The sequence below is a fragment of the Hirundo rustica genome, chromosome 3 (assembly GCF_015227805.2).
Source record: "Hirundo rustica isolate bHirRus1 chromosome 3, bHirRus1.pri.v3, whole genome shotgun sequence".
Taxonomy (NCBI): Eukaryota; Metazoa; Chordata; class Aves; order Passeriformes; family Hirundinidae; genus Hirundo; species Hirundo rustica.
Genome location: NC_053452.1, coordinates 116,094,490 through 116,116,319, shown reverse-complemented (window position 1 = coordinate 116,116,319; position 21,830 = coordinate 116,094,490). Strand labels below are relative to the sequence as shown.

At 48.3% G+C, this 21,830-nt stretch overlaps 1 protein-coding gene across 1 annotated transcript; it reads left to right on the top strand.

Annotated features, from left to right (window-relative positions):
* Positions 1-2,972: 2,972 nt before the first annotated feature.
* On the top strand, positions 2,973-10,292 carry LOC120750249 (interferon-induced very large GTPase 1-like). The gene has a single exon (XM_040058682.1). The coding sequence runs from the start codon at positions 2,973-2,975 to the stop codon at positions 10,290-10,292; it is 7,320 nt and encodes a 2,439-aa protein (XP_039914616.1).
* Positions 10,293-21,830: the final 11,538 nt, after the last annotated feature.

Below are 21,830 nucleotides of genomic sequence, written 5' to 3'. Positions count from 1 at the left end.
ACGCGTCAGGTGCTGGAATTGCCTGAGCTATCATCTGCCCCTTAGGCAGAAACAAAGGTGGACGGACACAGCGCAGCCAGAGAACTCGTTGTTTAGGGTCTGATGAGACGAGACCCGGAAGGATCTCGATCTCTCTCGCTGTGTACTTGGTGTCCCCAAGGATGACACACTTACTGCCAACATGTTGCCAGGAGCCTGGCACCTGTAGATCCAATGAACCTAAATGCCAGTCTGTGTCACTTAGGTGCAAGGATTGTGTCGGTTGTAACCTAAAAGGCTTTTGGAGACATTCTGTGGTTAGACAAGGTCTGCTCACATCATGATCTGAAAGGGTCATATCTGGTGACTTCTGCTGAAAGGTAGAACTGGTTATAACAGGATTATTTAGTTTAACATTTGCATTTTCTAGTTTTTCATCACGCCTCCTCAGACTTGTCCCATTTATGTCGGCGTGCTGGGCAGGCCGGCACTCAGATTTTATTTTTTTGAAAAATCCCCTTTGGACTCTTGAGACTCCCCACCCCCATTGTCCCAAAAGTCCAGAAATTGCTTCTTCAAAGGGCATTGAGATGCCCAACATCCAGCCTGATCACACAGGAGACACGTTGTTCTTCTCTTGGGCAGTGGGCATGGCAGAGGCACAGGGGGCATGGCGTCTGCCACGGCAGCTCTTTGCAGTGGTCTGAATGCATCTCTGGAACTGTGATTAAGGTGTGCAGTCATGAAAGGAACTTTCTGGGTACACACGTGCAGCATGTGACCTGGGCAGGCTGAGGATGGCTGCCTTGCACTGTTCGTTTGCATTGGTCAGTGCCATCTCCTCCAGGACCTTCTTCTTGGGCTCCTTCATTCTTAACCTGCAACTCGATAGCTCGGGTTAATCGCTCCACAAATGTTACAAAAGATTCTGATGGCAGCTGCTTTATTTTACTGTAAGGTTGGAAAGGCCCATCGGACTGGATTGAAAAGAATGCTTAGGAAGCAGCATCTTTAATGCATTTTAAAACAGCTAAAGGAATTTCCTGAGCCTGCTTGAGTGTTGCGACCCATTCACCATCACCACATAGATGTTCTAATCGAATTGGCAAATTATTATTATCGACAGCCGTTTCAGGATTTTGCCAAAGCTCCGGAAGTAAATCTCTTAATCTTTTTTTCCATGTGGAGTCCCAAAGCCTAAACTGTGTGGACAAAAGGAGGGAAGAGAAAAGCTGCCAGGGGTCAAAGGGAACAATAGGATTTCCTGCTAAATTTGCTTTTCAAAGGCTGTGAAAATATTCACTTTTGCCTCCAAATTTGGCCTGAGCTTTACACAAATCCTGAATCGCTTGTTGTGGGAAGGGGTCCCAGTTACTGTGGACAGCACCCCCGCTTTCTGACCGTCGGTATGTGACAGGGGTGGCAGAAAAGCCGGGATCTCTTCCTGCTTCCAGGCTCCCGGTTCCCCCCCCACCTCCCCTCTGGGGCGTGGGAACTGGGACTGTGGGCGGGGAACCCGTGGGAACCAGGGGCAGGGAGGGGCTGGAGGCTTGAGTCACATGGGGAGGAGTCGGAGCGCGGAGGTTTGAGGGTAGGGGGCAGAGTCAGAGGAGAGGGCGGTGGCAGGGGCGGCACCGAAGGGAAGGAGGGGTCTGGGGAGAGGAAGGGATTGCAAAAGGGATTGCGGGAAGGAGGGACAGACAAAGGGAGAGATTCCTCGTGGCTCGGGAGCACATGGCTTCGGCCATTTTGGACAAAGGAATCCCCTCCATCTTGTGACCCCCCCACCTGGGTGCCAGCCGAGTGGGTGAAACCTTTCATCCCTAAGACTGCAAAGCCACCTGCAGAGGCCCCACAAGTGGCCAGTGCTGCCTGGAGGAGGAGAAAGTGCCAAACCTTCTCCTTCTATTTATCATTATTCCTTAACAGTGTTTTTATAAACAGTTTGTTTGCACTAGAAGTCATTTTTCTTCTGCAACTTGAAAGGTACTCAGGGTCCAAACTCTGAGCATCTCCCAGGAACCGAGCCCTCTTCCTTCTTAATTTAATAAGAAAAGGGGAAATGTTGTAATGCATTAATTGTGTTATGTTTATCAGATCTGTAATCTGTATCATGGCTTGCCCTTACTCAGCTGTAACCTAACTCTTCCACTGCCACTTCTCCCTGATTGGGTGATGTCTTGTCCCTGCCTCTGGCGCTGCCCCCTGGGGAAAAAGCCTCCTCTTGGGCGGGGCCGAGGTCTCTCTGGCACCTGCAAGTGATCAGGATGGGCTCCAGCCAAGCAGGGCAGGACTCGAGAATAAAAGCTGTAATATCCCACCCAGTGAAAGAGAGCAGACCCTTTTACTTTTGCCATCGGCGGTCATCTAGTCTCATGGGGAAATACAACAACTATTGCTGTTGTTGTTTGTTTGTCCTGTTATATTTACTAGTAAAGGACTGTTATTCCTTTCCCCATAGCTCTGACTGAAAAGCGTTTTTTTAATCTTCCAAATTATAATAACTTGGAGGGAATGGATTGGAATTTCCCATTCCTAGAGAGGCCCCGCCTCTCCCTAGCAGATACCTGTCTTTTCAAACCGAGACAGAATTAAAGATACACTGTCTAGATTGCTAGTCTTAATCAATCACCACTTAACTCATAACCTTCTTGCCTTATGTGTGTGTCTGTGTGTGTCTGTGTGTGTCTGTGTGTCCGTGTGTCTGTGTTTGTATTGGTGTGTCTGTGTGTCTCTGTCTGTATTTGGGCCTTTGTGTGTTTGTTTTGTCTCTGGGATACAAACTCAATTTCAGGGTGGATCCTGCACGCAGGAAAGCAACAGGCACATCCAGTGTGCTGGGAAGGAGACCCTGGCTCTTGTGCCATCCCAGGCTGGGCTCCAGCAGCCGGGTGGGAGCAATCCCCTGGGCTGCAGCTGCTGCAGGGCCTCTGCCAGGAGAATGGAGCCTCTGACAGCACCTTAGGGAAAGTCTCTTTTCTTCCTCCACAGGCATGGCTTCACAGGAGGATACACAAGAGGGGGATGCAAAGGCACAGCTCCTGGCAGAGGAGTTAGAGAAGGAGGGATTGGATGCTGGATACTGGCTGCCTAAGGTGATGCAGATCCTTGGGATCAAGTGCAGAGAAGCCCTGCAACATCTGGAATATAAAGACTACCTCAGGCTGGAGTGTGAGGTACAACACCCCTGGGAGAAAAAGGCACTCCAGAAAGTCCTGAAAATACCAGATGAGAAAACAACTGCTAAAGAGGTGCAGAAGGAGCACTTGGAGAAGACAAAGCAAAGACAAGAACTGGCCAAACAAGCCCTGAACGATCTGACTGAAATGCTCAACAGCGATAACCAAAGCCAGGAGGCTATAAGGAAGAAAGCAGAGACTCTGTGGCAAGCCATGGAGATTCCCAAGGAGTTCTGGGCACCACCAAAGAAACCCTTGGCAGATATGCTGGAGAGCATGCAGAAGCAGCTGGAGCAGCAGGATTTGTCAGCAGTCAGGATGGAGAACATCCCTGACACAGAGGTGCTGAGGCGGGCGTCGGGGGGACTGGCCCTGCAGGGCATCTACAGAACCAGCAGACCTGAAGATGTGCTGGCAACGCGAGAGCAGCTCCTCAGGGTTCCTGAGGAATTCCAGCTCACTGGTCCGGAGCAAGGATCGCTGCTTGAGAGGAAGGAGTTCTCCTCCGCAGCAGCAGAATCCACTTTCACCAAGTCCATGGAGCAGCTGGGGTTCAGCTTGAGCGTTTCTGCCAAAGCCGGATTCTGGGGGATTAATCTGGGAGCAGGTGTAAATCACAGCAGCTCCTCACAGTCACAGGACACCCACCAGTCCCACTCCGAGCAGAGTTACTTTTGCACCACCAAGTACCAGTACATCCCCCTGGCCTCCTGCTACTTCCAAAGACATCAGCTTCGCCTCTCGGATGCGGCTCTGCAGGAGCTGCAAGACATGGAGCAGCTTTTGTGCTTCACTCAAGAAGACAAGGCCCCCCTGCTGGAGAGGTGTGAGAGGTTCTTCAGCAGGTTTGGGTCCCACGTAAACCAGGGTCCCCTCCACTTTGGGGGGATATTCTGGTGGAAGGCATCCACAGAAGGATTCCAAGCCGAGCAGAGGGAAGAGATGAAGCGACAAACATCTGAAACACTGAACAGCTTTGTCAGGATGAGCTATGGGGGCTTCCTGGCAAATGCTGCGGGTTCCCTGGATGTTTCTAAATCCAGCTCACAGGCTTCTGTCCGGGGAGGAGCTGGAGACAGTTCCCATACAGCAATTCATCTCTCGGTGGTCAACACAGGGGGCCCACCAGACACAGCTTCTCTTCCTCAGTGGAAAACGGGGCTCATGTCTGATAACACAACGTGGTGCGTTATCGACCGTGGCTTTGAGCTGGTCCCAGTGTGGGATGTCATCCTGTACAATCACAGCAGGGATTTTAAGTCCGTGGGTCAGATGAGCAGAGCCCTCAGGGATGCATACAAAGAACTGACAAATCAGAGCACAGGTACCTCTTTTGGGAAGGAAATAGATATTGCAGTGCAAGAGGCCAGAGATTTCATGGAGACTGTGAAGACCTGGGAGGTGACGGTGAATGAAAGAAAGCTGCTCACGTTGATGGAGCTAAAAAATGATCTGAATGCAAGAACCAGGAACCCCAGTGTGTGGATCAACATGTGCCTGTCAGACAAAGCCCTGCAGGACTTCCTGGTGAACACCGTGCGCAGCTGCCAGGAGTCACCTCCAGAAAACACCAGCTCCATCAAGGTAATGTTGAGAAGCCTCCTGGATCCTCATATCTACTCTGTCAAGGACTTCCCTGAGGCTTCCTTTATTATGCAATGGATCCTCCAGACTGGGCACCAACTTCCCAGCTCTCCCAAAGTCTCTGAGCTTGGTGACCTCATCAAAACACTGCAGCAAATGAAGGAGCACATCCATGCTGTCACCTACGCACCAGCAAGCTCTGCTTCTGCCATTCATGAAGCAAAGATAGAAGCCACCCTGACCAGCAGCCTCGCCATTTATTCCTTCCTCCAGGCTCTCCAGGAACGGGCTCAGAAGGACATGGAACTGTTGGTGCTCTTGATTGCGAGCAGCACAGGGTACCAGGTGGAAAGCAGCACTTTCCAGCACCTCCTTGGACACCCAGAAATTCAGTACATGGCCAAGGAAATGGCAGCGGCACATGAGGAGTACGTGAACCTGAAGGAGCAAGATGCCGACAGAGCTGAGGCCTCCCTTCTGCTGTTGGGTCTGACTGTGACACCCGAAAGTCAAGAGCTGTCCCCTGAGCAGAAGAGGGAGCGATTAGTTTTCATGGAAGATCACATGAAAGGCTTGTGGTCCCCACGGATAAAGAATCTCCTCCAAAAGCACAGTGGAGGCACAGACTGGGAGAGGCTGGAACGGGACTTGCGTTCCTTGATCAGTGGGTGCTTGGATGAGAAATTGGATGAACAGAGGATGCAGAACATACTCAGAGACCTGGAAGATACTTTTCCAACACCTGAGCCTCCAAGTCAGTTCCAATCCAAGTCAGACAGTGGTGAATCCAAAGCTAATGAAGCCATTACAAACCAGGAGTTCCTGCAGTTGCTCAAGCGCCTTGGACTCCAAAGTTACTATCCAAGAAAAATGGGGATGGGAGATTTCCGCACCATCTGCAAGATATCTCTGCAGGACAGCCAGCCCAGCAAGGACACAGAACTGCCAAGTTACTTCTTGCAAAAGCTGTTAACTGTGGATTACCAGGTGCGGTATTTGACTTGCTGGGATGACAACAACCCAGGCCTTGCAACCATGTCAGAAACTACAGAGCAAGAGCATAAGCTGTCAGAGTCCTTTGAAAACTTTCTTGATAATCTGATAGAAGCAGCCCCTGAAGGTGCGAACAGGGACGGCCATGTGCACCCCATGGACCTGCAGATGGCCATTTTCCACTGTGCTGATGATTTCCTCAGGCAGACCCTTGCAACCAAGCTGGCCTTCTGCCAACTGGCGCTGCCCCTGCTGGTGCCCAACCCGTGCACTTCACGCATCGAGTTCCTGCTCTACGCCCTCAGCCAAATCCAAAGGAGCTGGAAAGAGGCGGAGAAGTCAGGAAAGGAGGCCAGAACAAAGAGTTACAAGAAACTTATCTTTCAGGCTCAGACACCCATCGTGTCCTTCATCCGCATTGGCAGCTCGGCCTCCTCTTCCAAGTCTCAGCTCCTGAACGCTCTGCTGAGCAAACGCAAACACGACACTTTCTTCCACCGCCAGTGCAGAGGCAGCACCAGAGAGCGTTTGCTGATGGAAGGGGTGGTGGAGATCGCCTGGTACTGCCCCCGTGGAAGCCCCGATGACACCTTTGAGTGCTGCGTGGCTTTCTGCAACCTGCATGGAGATGCCAGGGATCACGGAGCACAGCTGCAGTTCCTGCAGGAGATATCTGCTGTCAACGTGGCTCTCGTATCTGATTCAGAGCACATGGACATCAGGGGGAAAAAGCTTCTGCAGGACCTATGGAAGTCACAAAGGCCTTTGATTTGTCTTCTCACGGAAAAAGAGAATGTTGCAGCTGGACAATCCAGCAAAACCATTACAATAGGGATCAAGAACAGAAACGAAGCACAACTTATGGACCAGCTGAACAAGACAATTGGGAAACTCCTGCAAGGGTCTAATCCACATTTCAGCCTGGACACCTGCGTGGACAAAGCTCGCCAGCACGGATTCATAGTGGATGCAGATCAACCTGCATGCATGACAGCCAAAGCAGAGGCAAAGGAGCTGGTGGACCTTCTGAAGAAAGAGAAGCTGTCTGAGATCAAATCCCAGCTGCTGCCGCTTCAAGGAAAACTGTGGTACCAGTGGTGCAAAAAGGACAAGGAACTCACTCGCTTGCAGGAGAAGGGGAACACGAGCATTGAGCAACATCGCAGCCAAATTGAAAACGAGAAGAAAGTAATAAGAAAAAAGCAACTTGAGCAAGCCTTTCCTCTCAACCCACTGATGAAATCATTCCTTGGCTTTCTCCAGGCCCAGCCAGCAGATACCAAGAAATATTTCCTGCAGTGGATGAAGGTCTTTATGAGCGAGCTCTCTTGTGGCCGCCTTGAAGAATTGAGGAGAGACTATCACGAGTTATGGTCTGAAATCCTGGCAAAGAAGAAAAGCAAGGAAAAAAGCAGTGTAAATGATCACTTGCTGAGTCGCTTGAATGCCCTCTCTGATGAACTCAATGATTCATCCATCAGCCTGGAGCACCTTCTGAGAGAAGCAGGGCAGATTTATGAAGCTCTGGAATATATGGAGACAAAGAATTACAATTTTGTCAAACTGCCAGAAATTGCAGCAGAGCTGATGGTTTCAGGGTATCCCATGGAGCTGATGGATGGGGATGCTTCTTACCTGCCCTTGCAATGGGTGGGAGCAATCTTTGACAGCTTAATTGAGAGGCTGGGGGACAAACGAGTGTTTGTGCTCTCTGTGCTGGGCATCCAGAGCACCGGCAAATCCACCCTGCTGAATGCCATGTTTGGGCTGCAGTTCAACGTCAGCGCGGGGAGATGCACCCGCGGAGCCTTTATGCAGCTCATCCCAGTGGGCGAGGAGCTGCAGCAAGACTTGGGCTTTGATTTTGTGCTGGTGGTTGACACAGAGGGACTTCGTGCCATCGAGATGGCCAATAAACAGTCCCTGAACCATGACAATGAGCTGGCCACCTTTGTCATTGGTGTTGGCAACTTGACCGTGATCAATATCTTTGGAGAAAATCCATCAGAAATGCAAGATGTTCTGCAGATCGCTGTGCAGGCTTTCCTGAGGATGAAGAAAGTCAATCTTTCCCCAAGCTGCATCTTTGTCCACCAAAATGTGGGAGCAATATCTGCCCAGGAGCAGAACATGGAAGGACAAAGGCGTTTGCAGGAAAAGCTGGATGAAATGACCGTGGTAGCAGCCCAGCAGGAATTCTGTGACATCTCCTCCTTCAGCGATGTCATTGGCTTTGATGTGAACACCCACATTCACTACTTTGCTCACCTGTGGGAAGGAAACCCCCCAATGGCACCACCCAACCCCAGCTACAGCCAGAACATCCAGCAACTAAAGAGTAAAATCCTCCAGGCTGCCCAGAAGCAGTCACAGCGAAGCATTTTGAGGCTCTCGAGCCTGAAAGTTCGTATTGCTGACCTCTGGAATGCTTTGCTGAATGAAAACTTTGTTTTCAGCTTCAAGAATTCCCTGGAGATTGCTGTGTACAGGAGACTGGAAAGTGCCTTTAGTCAGTGGACCTGGAAGCTGCGGAGTCACATCTTAGACGTACAGATGAGACTGGACAACAAAATTCGCAATGGGGACTTGCAGAATGTGACCAGAGAACCGCTTGAAGTTCTGGTGCAAGAGACAAGTGATGCCATTGAGGAAGAAGTGGAAAAGTATTTCAGTGAAGACAAAGATCATGAGACACTGGTGCAGTGGAAATCAAGCACAGAGCTGAAGCTGAAAGAACTGAAAGACGCTCTTCTTTGTGAAACAAAAAAGAAATGTGAGAATCTCATTGAGCTACAGAAGGAGCAGAAGAAACTGGATGCAAGGAAGTTAGATTATGAAGATGAGCTCCTGAGAAGAAGCAGGGAGCTGGCTGTGACTCTGAAAGGGAAGAGCCTCAGTGAGAGAGAACTGAAGAACAACTTTACTCTTGTCTGGAACAGTTGGATTGCTGAAGTCTCCTGTGCTGCTTCTCCTCCAGAATGGGTGGATATTGATGCAGAAATTGAAGGTGTCCTTCTAGAGCACTTTAAGGAGCCGGGTTTCCAAGAACGGATCAGGTCATTTCCCAAAGGCAGAGGATTTTCTTTTGACAAGGAAAAACACATCATGAAGACAAAGAATTTTAGCTACATCCGAGATTTTTGGCACTCTTCTAGTGCTGATGTGATCAACTTGCAGCACGTCACAGAAAATATCACAGCAAGTGTAAGATCAAACATTGATAAGAAAGAACAGGAGAAACACGATTACAGTCGAATTTTTATTCATGAAATACTCAATGAAGTACAAAAAGGTGTGAACTCTGTCCCCAGAGATGCAAAATATACTTTTAATAGAGAGTATTGCATAGATTTGTCTCTGTATCTGTGCAAAATGGCAGCAGAAAGGTTTAAAGCCATGCACGAAGCATTCCAAAAGGCAAATGACCCAGTCATGTACCTGAAGAGCAAGAGAGAAGATTTCTTCCAATGTTTCCAGATTTCCTGCCAAGGAGCCACTTCGATCACAACTTTTGCTGTTTTCCTTTGTGACAAGATTGAACCAGCTCTTCGCCGCTCTGTCTATGAGAGGACAGCTAAGGACATTGCTGAGGACATGCAGGGCAAATTCCCAGATTTCAGGGGCAACAGAGCCAATCTGGAAGTTTCCATAATGAGATACCTGGCAGAACAAGAAAATTTTGAGTATTTCAAGCAGTACCTGAAGTTTCCAAAGGAGTTTTTTCAGAATTACATTGAGACACGAGTGAAGAGTCACTGTTTAGATGGGAGTGGGAGGCTTGAGAGGTTTTTAGATTCCTCCCTTAATCTTCTCTATCGAAACATCCTGTCAGCTGTTTCTTTATCAACCCAAATTGTCAAAGACAGAAAAGACAGAGAAGACAAAGTCTCTCTTTGGCTGGATGAATTTTGCAGGGAACTGACAGAGGTGATCAGCTTGCCCAGAAGTGACCTGAAGGGCATCGAGCACCAGGAGGTCACAGACATTGAGTTCCTGAGCAGTGTCATGGCAGAAGCTCTGGGTGACCTGAGGGACAGGCTCAAGAATGAATTTGCTGATGCTGACATGAGCTCATTCTCAAGGCAGCCTCAAACTATCCTGGCAGAGCATTTTTCAGGGTGCTGGGCACGGTGTCCCTTTTGTGGGGCTCTCTGCACAAACACCATGCAGGGACATGATGGAGACCATCAGGTGGTCTTCCATCGCCCACAAGCTTTATCAGGAATCACATGGGGGGAAAATGACTATGATACACGCCAGCTGGTCATTGATATTTGTTCCAGCCTTGTGTCAAGCAATGCCTTATTCAGAAAAGGTGGACAATCCCAAGGCCCATGGATCCCGTACAAGACATACCGTAATGCTGGACCTCCTTATTCCACTTGGAACATTCTTCCTGACCCATCCATGCAGGCATACTGGAAATGGTTTGTGTCTCATTTCGGGACGCAGCTGGAAGCTCTGTACAATGGGAAGTTTGAGGGAAGAGGAGAAATCCCTGAGGCGTGGCGGAGAATTACGAAGCAAGAAGTACTGTCCGAGCTGGACAGGTGTTAGGCCACATCCAAGGGAAGAATGAACCAAAACAGCTTTGCCGTTTAGGAGAACTTTGTACCAAGCTCTCCAAAAAATGCAGTCACAATGATGGTGCTCTCAAACCCAGTGAAGATAAGGATATCATAAAGCTCTCAAATTTGGTGAAATAAGACCTTACTGCAGCCATCACTCAGCAACTCCCTTGCATCAGGAGAAAGCAAGAACCTTCTTGCCTTCTTGCCATAAGCATTTCCCTCTGCTTTGTCCTAGAGCCAAATCAAACGCCCTCCTTGGGGCGACTGACCCATGGCCATGCCACAAGGTCAGGGCAAGGGCAAAGGCAGCACTCCAAGCACCCCTTGGATCAGCTGCTGTGAGACAAGAAGGGACAGTGCCCCAAAGGCAGTTTTCCTGCAGCAAGGAGGTGTCCTGCTTGGAGAAAGGGCTGCAGGACCTGAGGCCAGCTCCATGCTGGCTGCAAGCTGGCCTGCTTGGCTTTTGGGCATCATCCTTCCCTCCCTGACTGCAGCCTCTTGGATCAACTGAGGCTGTTCTCCCAGCAGGAGCTGCTGTGCCTCCAGGCTCTGGAAAGCAGTGACACGACTGCCCTGGGGCTCAGGCAGTGCTTTCACTCCCTGTCTTGGAGGTGCTGTATCTCTGTCCAGGGCAGCTGCTCCTGCTCAGGTGCCTGGGGCTGCTGCCCTTCCCTCCAGCCCTCAGCCTCAGCAGAAGCTGCTCCTGTCCTTGGCCTTTCAGCTGAGCAAAAGCCTTTGGAATGCCCCATGTGGAGAATCCTGTTTGCCAGCACCTTCTGCAGCAGCCCTGGAGCCAGTGCTGGTGCTGTCCAGGCAGGCTGGTGGCACCAGAGCCGTGCTCTGGAGAAGGTGGCACCAGCTGTCTCTGCCCCAGGGAGCTGTGGGGGCTTTTGCTGTGCAGGTGCTGCAACCCTGCTGGCAATGCGAGGGCCAAGCCCTCCTGGAGAGCTGGCTGAAGGGCTGCTTCAGCCTCATCCCCTGCAGGCTCTGCTAATAAAGGAGTTGATTTGGACTGCACTGCTCTGTGTCTCCTTTGTGTTCAGGGGAGCCACAGCTGGGGGTGACTCGAGCTCTGTGCGCTGCAGATGGGCAGGGGACAGGGGGTGGCACTGGGGCAGGGGGTGTGGCAGCAGAGGCTCTGCTCCATTCAGGGTCTCTGCTCCAGGAGCAGCTTCACTGTCTGCAGGGAGAGCAGAGAGGGCAGGAAGCCCCAAACCACAACATCCAGGGAAACCAGTGTCAGTGGTAAGTGCCAAGGGAGGCAGCACTGGGAACCAAGCCTGGCCTGTCACCCACATGGAGGGCTGAGAAGGTTGATCCCATCGAGGATCTGTGCTCTGGAGCTGCTCAGCTTTGAACCTGCAGGACAAAAGAGGAATGAGCCCAAACTCTGCCAAGCCCAGCCCTGGCCAAGCAGACCTGGAGCCAGTGACAGGAGCCAGAGCTGGGCCGTGTGAGCGTGTGCTGCAAGGGCTGAGTGCCAGGGACTGGGGACACAAGGGTTGGGAGGGGATTTGGGCCGGCTCCTGGAGGCAGACTGACAATGGAGGTACTGGCTGTGGTGTCACTTCTTTGGCTCAGTGGGATCGCTGTGCTGCTGCTGGAGCATAGGGGTCCCAGTTATGTGTTTACGCTTAGCAGTGAATTTTTTTTCTGTTATTGTCATAAAATTGTCAGGGACGGAAGGGGAATAACAGATAGCCAATGATTCTGTGACACATAGGAGTAGCTCATAGCTCTCACCTGTGCGTGTTTGTTTGACATTAGGGAATTGATTTTTCCAGAAGTTATAGCTAAACCAATTAGTGATTGGTTTTGAAATGACAGCTAATACAGGCAATAGGCAAATTATATGTCTCTGTGAACACACAGGGTTAAATATGGGAGGATCCTGGGAAACTGCCCTTTTCCTCTCTGCTTTGGAACAGGTAACAGGGCCAGCCCTGCTCCACCACGTGGCCCTCCCAGGTCTGGTGGCCTGGGCTGGGCCCAGCCCGGTCTGCAGCCGTCTTGGCCAGGGTGGGCCCAATGATTCTGGGGCCAAGGGAGGGGAAGGATTATGCCCTGTCCCGCCTGAGCCCAGGTCTAAGTAGTTGCTAACATCCATCTGACTCTGAGGCCTGCCCCCGCTTCTGGCTCAGGCTGAGGAAGATGTCCCCTGGGTCCCAGGGAGCAGCCCTGAGCCGGTCGTCTCTGGATGAGGCGAGGAGGTAGAGGTGGAGGCATCCACCAGCCTACCTAAGTACCGAGATCCTGGCTGTCATTTCTTAGCCTCCATCCCCACGGCTTTGAAAATCCTAGATGCTGCTGCCCAGCACAAATCACAGATCATGTGGCCACTGCAGGCCTTCAGGAAGTGTAATGGTTTTAAGTTAATAAAACCGGGCAGAAACACTAATTATTGAAGGGGTTTTAGTGTTAATATTTTTTGGGAAGGAGAGATTATGAGAAAAACAAAGCAGGCTTAAGCTTAAAAATGAACAAAAATAGTTTTATTAACATATATTGAAAGACTGAGAAAAGGAGAAAAGAAGTTGAGAAACAAGAAAAACTTATACAGAATGATACCTTGAAACACGCTTCTTTCCTCTTACAAACTATTAACTTTCTTACTGAACCACATAGAAAGACACAACTTAGGATTTTCAGTCAATTTCACCACTTAGACATAACCACTCATTACTTTAGGAGAAGAGTCCTACTAAGATCTTTTTATGAAGACGTTTGCCACAAGACAAAATAGTCCAGTGGTCTCAATGTCACACATCTGCTGCCCCTTGGAGTTTTCGCAGACTGTGATGTTCTATCAGCAAAGCTTCTCAGTGTATTTGGGGTATTATTTACGAATACTTCTTCTGATCTAAAATCATCTTTGTCTCAAAGGCTGAGACCTCCCTTTGACCGAGGAGTGGGGGTTTCAAAGTTCCTAAATAAATCTCCATTACATCAGTCCTTAATTTTGATTAGAATAGCATTCTACCCAAATAATACTAAGATGCTGTAAAGAACAGTTCATTTCTTCATAATTTACCTTAGAAAAGTCCGGTTAAAAATGTCCACTTCTTCAATCCTATTCCAAAATTATTAGTTCTTTCACTTCTCATCTAACTGACTTCATTCGGTGCCTGTTTTATGTACCCTTATGTTTTTTTTCTTCTTTCTCTCAAGAAAGAATTGTGCTTTAAAGTTTTATGTTGCTAGTAAAGGGTTAAATCCACCTGGGCTTGCAAAGGCCATGTGCACGCGCCGGGCTGCGGGGCCAAAGAAAAAAAGCAAGCCTGTGCTGATAGAAGAAGCTAGTAGATGTCCTTTTTTCCACCCCTCGGTCTCATCCAGGGCGGTCCAGCTCAGAGCTACTACAAAGATGAAAAAAGGCTTCACCCGGGCTGCTCTTATGCGGGTAGCAGCTCTCAGAGGCTCGGCCAGGCCCAGCCCAGCTGCCCTCAGAGGCTGGACCGGGCCCGGCTCAGCCACCCAGAGGGCAGCAGGGCCCAATCTGAGCTTCCCCGGCGCTGCATGTGGGCAGCAGTTCTCAGAGGCCCAGCCAGGCCCGGCCCAGCCAGGCCCGGCCCAGCCATCCAGAGGGCAGCAGGGCCTAACCTGAGCTCCCCCCGCTCTCCATGTGGGCAGCAGTTTTCAGAAGCCTGGCCAGGCTCGGCCCAGCCACCCAGCCGGCAGCAGGGGGCCCGACCTGAGCTTCCCCCGCTCTCCATGCAGGCAGCAGCTTCTGGGGGCCTGGCTGGGCCTGGCCTGGCCGCCCACGATGTTACTTTATTGCTGTTCCCAAAGCGACAGAGCGAGGCGGTCCCAGCAGATTAGTTTTAAATGTCCCATCCAAAGTCACGTCGACAGTTCTCGTCGGTCAGTTTAGCTGCCAATATTTCAGCCAGCTTTTTGATAGGTCCTCGTCTTCCCCCCGCTCTACGGTCAGGGCAGGGAAAAACATATTACATTTCTTTATATCTAGAAAACAAAACTATGCCAAGCCATGATAGCAAGATGTTAATTCTTTCCTTGCACAGACGAAAATTCCAAAGCCCTAATCCTTCTCTGAGTGAGAAGAAAGGGACAGAGTGAGCGTAGAGAAGACACGGCGTGAGATGGAAGTCAGTGAAGAGAGAGTGAAAGACTGTCTGGGAGGAGGGATTTGAGGAGTTGCCATTTTAGGCTGGACTTCTCTTATGAGCCATGGTAATGAATTGTAATATATTGGTATTGCCCTTTAAACCATGATAAAAATATTCATTTTGGGGACATGATTATTCAGATTTGTGGATTTGAGAAAAGGTATTTGTGATGGACTGAGTGAATACTGAATTAGGAGCTGTGATCCTGTAATCCCATGAGATGTTTGAACAGAGAGATAACAAGCCCTCTGCGTCAGTGAAGAAGAGAGAAGACATCTGTTCCCTGAGATGAAAAATCCTTTGCCTTTGGAGTTGCTTATCTTTAAAACAATACCCCCAGTATTGCATGAGTCCATGATCCATAGGGAGTTGTTGAAAAAAACTGCTAATGGGAGGGATTTCATGGTTTGCAGAATTTCTGGGCCGCTGAGATTTGTGACATGGGAGCCATCAGTGGACTGTTTTCTTGTGGCGATCTTTCCATGGGAATCCTAAGAGAGACTCCTCTCCCTAAAGAACTGATGAAAGACTATTTTTAAATGGTTAAACAGACTGAAAATCGCAGGTTTTGTCTCTTTGTGTTGTCAGTGGGAAAATGAACATTTGTGGGGAAGGAGGAAAAGTGTTTTGAAAGTTTCATTTTGATTTTCATTTTCTTCTTTTAGTGTGTGTTAATAAATCTATCTTTGTACCCTTTAGGATTTGAGCCTGCTTTGCTTTTCTCCTGATCCTATCTCACAGCAGAGTTCTAGAAGACACTCTAACCACTACATTAAATGTGGCAACCAGACTTTTACAAACATGAAACCATTACATGTATTGGTGTTTCCAGCAGGTTTATGAACAAATCCATCACACTATGTAAAATAAAGTATCCATCTTTATCCATAGTATTTTACACTATGTAAAATAAAATAAACATATCCATCAAGTAAGTGTGGACAGCTAATGAAGGTGCAATCAGTGTGTATGAGAAGAGCTCAGTGTGTATGAGAACTCCATGCTCTGTGCACTCGATTAGAGGAATGATCCCCTGAGTCACCTGTACTGGAATAAAGAATGACTGCTTTCTAATACTCAAAACTGTGTTAGAATTTTTCTCTCAAGCTGATTTTGGTAACAATGGCCACTAATTAAAACTGAATAGGTGTATGATGGTTGAAAGGATGAATCACCTCAAATAACAACTCACAAAGTCCCATACATGGTTACTGAGTTAGCTATATTATAAGTGAATATGGCCAAACCTCTAAGGAGTCAGAGAAGAAATATCTTGGAGAGTGTCCCTCAGTAGAGGTGATCACATTTTATTGTCAAATAAAAAGGCTGAAGGGTATTGGGGATTCAGAGCCTACCTGGCTGCAGGAGACAGCGCAGCTCCCTGGTCTCTCACACAGGGAGCAGCTTACAGGGCTGGCAGACTAAATCCCCTGAAAAGGGGAGATTCCCTGGTGACAGCAGGAACTACTGATCAAAGAGCTGAGAATGTGCAAAAAGCTGCCTGTTTGCAAATGATGCATGAGCGAGAATTAAAACTTCGACATGGATCTCCCAAGGTGATGCCAGTAGATTCCTAAAGAAAGTCCTCCCTTGTCAGAGGACTTCCAGAGTCCCCAAAACCTGTGGGTGTTGAGCTCCAAGGTCAGATAGTAAGCCTCACAAATGGGGAAAGAGCTGCTGCCACCCTGGAAGGGGCTATAACCACTGACCATTGTCACAGAGAGCATCTAATGTGGGCATGGGGAAAAGTGGCAGAAGAATTAATGAATTGTGGCAGAAAATACAGTCCATTGCTTCCCAGTAAAACTGATTCCAACTCAGTTTTGTGATGGATGTGAATGGAAAACCACAATGCTCCTGACAATACCCAAAAAGGTGGCATTTTCCCCTGGACAGGGAGGTTGGGTTTACACAAGTGATGTGTTGGAACCCTGGAGGCTGAAAATGTCAAGCTTTCTGAGCTGAGGGGTTCTGACCCTCGGATAAGCACCTGACTTGAGGCCTTGGAACAGGCTTCTGAGTTTGTGTGATAGCACAGGGGTTGTGGATGTGCAGTGTGAATGGTGTTGTATGATCTTACAGGATGGAAAACTTAGAATTGGGATTTTAGTGTATGGTGATATATGAGAGCCAAGATAGAGAACTTTGGGTGTGGATTAGTTATCTTTTTTGTGCCTTCTTCTTCCTTCTTCACGAATCTGGGTAGTTTTCTGTAATTGGGTGAAAGATGTCTGCATTGCGGGTTTCAGGTGATCATATTTGGATTAGAAGTACAAATAATATAAATGTCAACTGTTTATTGGATAATTGGAACTTAAATACTCTTGAATAGACATCATTTTAGGCTCACTTTCTCAGCTTGTTAGAGAGAGCTCCCATTTTGTGAGTTTCTAATAGATAAAAATAATAAATTTCAGAGCGAGACTTCAAAAACAACGTCTCCTGAGTTTTATTCACCCTGACCTTGGAGCAGGAAAGAGCCAGGATCTCCAGTAGTGATGAACAGGAGAAAAAAAAGAAATCATTTTTGGATGTCTGGTTTGCAAACGGAAATCCCTAAAACAATTATGGATGGTCAGCGCAGTGATAACCAAGAGTTATTAGTGAAGGGGTGACTGACAAAGGAGGAATCAGCCAAAGCTGCTACCCCACTGCAGCTCATCCCTTAAAGGGTCCACAAAAAGAAAAGATGTCGGGAAACCCTATTCTTCATCCCCAGTTTGTGAGCCATGGGATGAAGGATGGTTTTTTATCAGAAGGCTCACTAAAACTCAAAAGGAGAATTACTAATCACTTGTGCTGTTGGTCCCCGTAAAGTCCCCACAACCTTTTTCACAGATATTGGGGCACAAGTGTCCACCCTCAAAATCAAAGATGCTTTCTCCTGGGGCTTTGTACCCTTGTGTAAGGGTATATTTGTAGGGGGTGCTTTGGGAGTACCAACAACCCCCAAATGACAGGTAAAGCGAAATGCTGGTTACTGGGGAAGGAAAAGCAATTGAAACCTGAAAGGTTTTTTGTCCTGAGTCTGAACATTAACGTGGGACATATGTAGTTGTTGGGGACATGCTCAAAAGGCTGGAAAAATGAAGCTCTATAGCTCACATCTAATTAACCAAAGCAGAATTCCTGTCACCTGTCTCCTAATCCAAGGTGCCATAATAAATGCACAGCCAAAAATCACCATTCTTGGCTTTAGAGATAAAACCTGTTGTAAAGAAGCCAAGTACTCAGCTCTTCTAGGAATGGCCAAGGAGGTGCTCCAAAGGAAAATTTTATTCCCACCTACCTCTGGAACCAGAGAATGCTGGACTGAGGTGTAGAGTCAGAATCCCCGCCCTCTGCATCTTCAATTTTGCTGAAGTGTCCAAAAGACACAATTACTGTAGTGTTCTTTCCTCAGAAGCAACACAAAGATCAAAATGGCACATTCTGAATTATTATACCACTTGATAAAGAATAGCACTATTACTTGAAAACATTTTCACACCCTTCAGTTCCTCTAAAAATTGTATTAGAAAACATTACTTGGCAATTTCATTTGCCAAACAACTGGACACAGCATGTGTTTGGAAAGCTGAACACCCACGTCCATCAGGCTTCCAATTTGACATGACAAAATAGATAATCTCTAGCGATGTTGTTTTGAAAGAACAAGATGTATGTGGAATGTTACAATTGTCTGAAGCAGAATGTTGTACAATTAGTAACAATGCCTCATCCTCCACTGAGGAAGCAAGAGCTAAAATGAGAGAAATAAGTGATCAGATGGGAGAATTGTTTCAATCTAGGCAGCCACGAGACTGGTTTGATGGATTAGATCCTGAATCGTGGATTGCTACCATCCTGAAGTCTTTAGGACTTACCCAATGGAGAAAATGGTTGGTACAAATTGAAATAGAAAGGGTAACCGGGTTTGTATTCATAATTATGAATATCATTTCTCCACTGCTCCTGTAGCCAAGACACCCCATTTTTCCTTCCCAGAGCTGGCCCAAAGCTGCAGCCCAGGGCAGGAGATGCTGGTCCAGCCCATCTCCAGACAAGGCGCTGGCCTTTTTGGCATGCCAGCCTCTGTTCTCCCCTTTGTCCTGCCAGAGCCCATCAAGCTGGATCTGAACCACTTCTCTTGGGGAGCCAAGATGTCCAAGCAGTGCAGCCTGGAGATGGTGACCAATGAGGCTGAGCTGTCCATGATTTCCATCTTCAAGCAGAAGCAGGTCAAGGGCTGGTGGCCCTTTCATGACCAGAGGCTAGAACGATAATCTGGAGATCACCATAAAGGTGGGGAAAAGGGAGGGTTTGCCTCCTGAGGACTGCACTTGTTGTAGACACCCTGCATTCCCCCACATGGCTTTGTTCCCTCGGGATCCTTCTGGCCTGGGGGCAGGTCTTAGTTTGAAAGACAGGTGTCTGCCAGGAAAATCTGGAGCTCCCGTGGAATGGAGAATCTGCCACTCTGTCCAAAATATTATAATTTTGAAATGAAGGGGCTCTCAGGCAAAGGTATGGAGTTAGGAATAACAGTTCTTCACTACTATGTCTAACAAAGCAAACAAGCAACAGCAACTACAGCATTAATAAGAAACAGAACCAGAAACCCAGTACCAGCTTCTCTGACCATCGGCATTTTCCCCATTTAGTGCAGCTGAGGTCACAGCTGGCACCGGGTGCTGCCAGGCTCCCAGCAGGCAGGGCAAGTGCGATGATCCCCACATGGCTGCAAGAGGAGCTGTGGCATAGGCTCAGGGTACACGTGGTGATGGTGGCTTTTTCCGAGACAGGAAGGGATTGTAGGGATATATCAGGAACTCCGGAGCTGTGGCTGAAGACGCAGAAGGTCTTGCCAGGCATGGGGTGCGGGCTACAAAGTGGCAAAAAGAGCAGCACCAAAGAAGGGGCAGCAGTGGAACAGGACTGACCCAGCTCCAGCAGGACTGGAGGAGGTGAGCTCAGAATTCCTGGGCACACGAGCAGATGATGGTAGATTTCCCAGGACTGGACCTGGTGGTGACAGCAAGCAGGCACCTGGCTGTTCTCTCTCCAAAAGCTGAGAGCAAGAGACAGAAGCTGCCCCCAGCACTGTCCTTTTTCTGCCCCCCAAAACTCATGGTATCCTCTCCCTCCAAGATAAAAGTCCCTGAGACAAAAGAAGTGTAGCCAGGTGCTACAAGTCCTATTTGTTATTTGTCTTTGTTATCTGTTCTAGGTACCCCCAGAAACCAGTTCTGTGTACCCCAGACCCCAGTTTTGTGCCTTCCCCTTACCCTATTCCGAGTTAGGCCCTTAGACTCCATTGTTCAGTCCCAGTTTCCCCTTACCTTATCCCAAGTTAAGTATCCGCTGCTCCCCGTTTGGCCCGTTGAGTCAGCAACACCACATGTCTACGCCCATCAGGACAACTGACACCGCCTGCCTCCCATCAGCTCCACCTCAACTGTCCATCAACCTGGAGGCACCGCCCAGAGACCGACCACCTTCCATCGAACACCGCCCAGTATGGAGATAAGGGGGACTCCCAAGGTTCACCTCTCAGCCGGAAGTGGGGTAAATACCAACAACCCCTAGTAATAACGAGCCAGCATAATTTCCAACGGAATGAAAGGTACCAACAGGTGAGGGAGACCTTCAGACACCGGCAGGCCCGGTCAGACGAATGTCCACGTTCTCACCCTGACCTGAGAGGCACCCACTGAGAGACACCCCCTGGCCTAAACCACACTGGGAACGAGACTTGAGGGACTCCCGTGAGGCAAGGCTCCCAACTTTGTGGCTGCGCAGATTCGACGATGATCTCCTCCTCAGCGGTGTCCATCGGGAGCAGCGGTGGTGTAGGCCTTCCCCAAGCTACCCCTTTCAAAAACAGCTGAGAAATAAAGGCACTGAAAGGAGTAAGCTTGTTCTCCTGCCCTGCTCATTTCTAACAAGTCCATGTTGGCATCGGGTAGAAAAGGCAAAGAAACCCCCCCAGACCCTGTGAGCAAACCCCAATGCAGCTCTATGGAGGGAAAGCCAGGCGCCTGCTCCCCGCGCCACAAGCGGTCACTGTCCCCTCATGAGTGAGGGGCCCAGTGAGGATGTAATGGTCTCTGCAGCGGCTTTGAGCGGCCCCATGTAAACAATTTGCCTTGTGGACCATAGAGCTTTTCCTGTACTGATGTGTGGGGGTGGAGCTTTAGCAGGATGATCCAATTGTAATTTTAATATACACTATGGGCATTCGGTAAGAATAGTTTCACAGGTTTTCCTATTTACAGGACAACGTTTGCTCTGTGCAGCAAAATTAAGTGCTTCTTTGCCAGTGTCACCTAATTTCTGATGTAACCATTCTCCCAACTGGTACCATCTCTGATTTGAGGAACCTTGTATATTTATTTCCCTGATTCTAGTTAATTAACCCACCGTTCTATTCCAGTTTGTGGCTAGTTTGTTTTTTTTTTTTGGCTTGGGCTCTGACCCATCCTATTTTGAATGGTGTTTTTCTGGCAATGTCTAATAATAATTGCCAGTCTTGAGATCTCTAGATAGGAAACTTAGAGCCATAGCATTCTTGTAAATCAGCCATCTGAACTGGATCATATGGCATTGTCTTTTGAGTATGATTTCCCTCTCCACCCCAAGATCCAGTGGTCACTTTGGTTTTTATAAGGGGTTTGGCTTCATATACAGAATCGTTAGTCTGCACTAGCTCAGCTTTTTCTCCCAGCTTTTTTTTCCTCTTTCTGTTCCTTCTGTGGCTGTTCCCTCATCTGTTCTATTTGCAAGGACAACAATAACTCCTTTTCTTCCCTGTTTCTACTTCAGTTTTGACATCTTGTTTCTCTTTAATACTATCTTTTCAGTATTTGTAAGCAGCTGCTAGACAGGCACCTAACATTTTACAAAAAAATTCCTTTATCTTTCCCGTCCTTTGAACAGCCTCTAGTAAAGTTTAAATGTTCTTCCACAGCTTCCCAGTCTTGCCAATTATCCTGAAGCCATTTGTCCGAGAAACTGAGGCTTGGATTTGGTCCATGCCTTTGTAAGTAGTTAGTGATACTACTTGTCATCCTGTGGGCTATGCCAAATTGTCACAAATGAGTGTGTTTGAGATTGCTTAAAAAATCACTGACAAGGATATGAGCAAAAGGCAGATTTAAGATTAGTGGACAAAGCACGACAGGTTTGTTGGCAAGATTCTCTCTACTTAAAAAGGACAGCCAAGGGATGACAGGGGAAAGCAAGCACTAACAAAACCAAAGAAAATGTAGACAATTAAAACAGAAATTGAGAACTATCTAGGGCTATTTGGTATGGTCCAAAAGCTGAACAACACTCAAACCTAGCAGTACTTTAAGTAAACTTATACCTTAAGTTTAGTAATTTAGTACAGGGAAACATTTAACTTAGACCCGAGT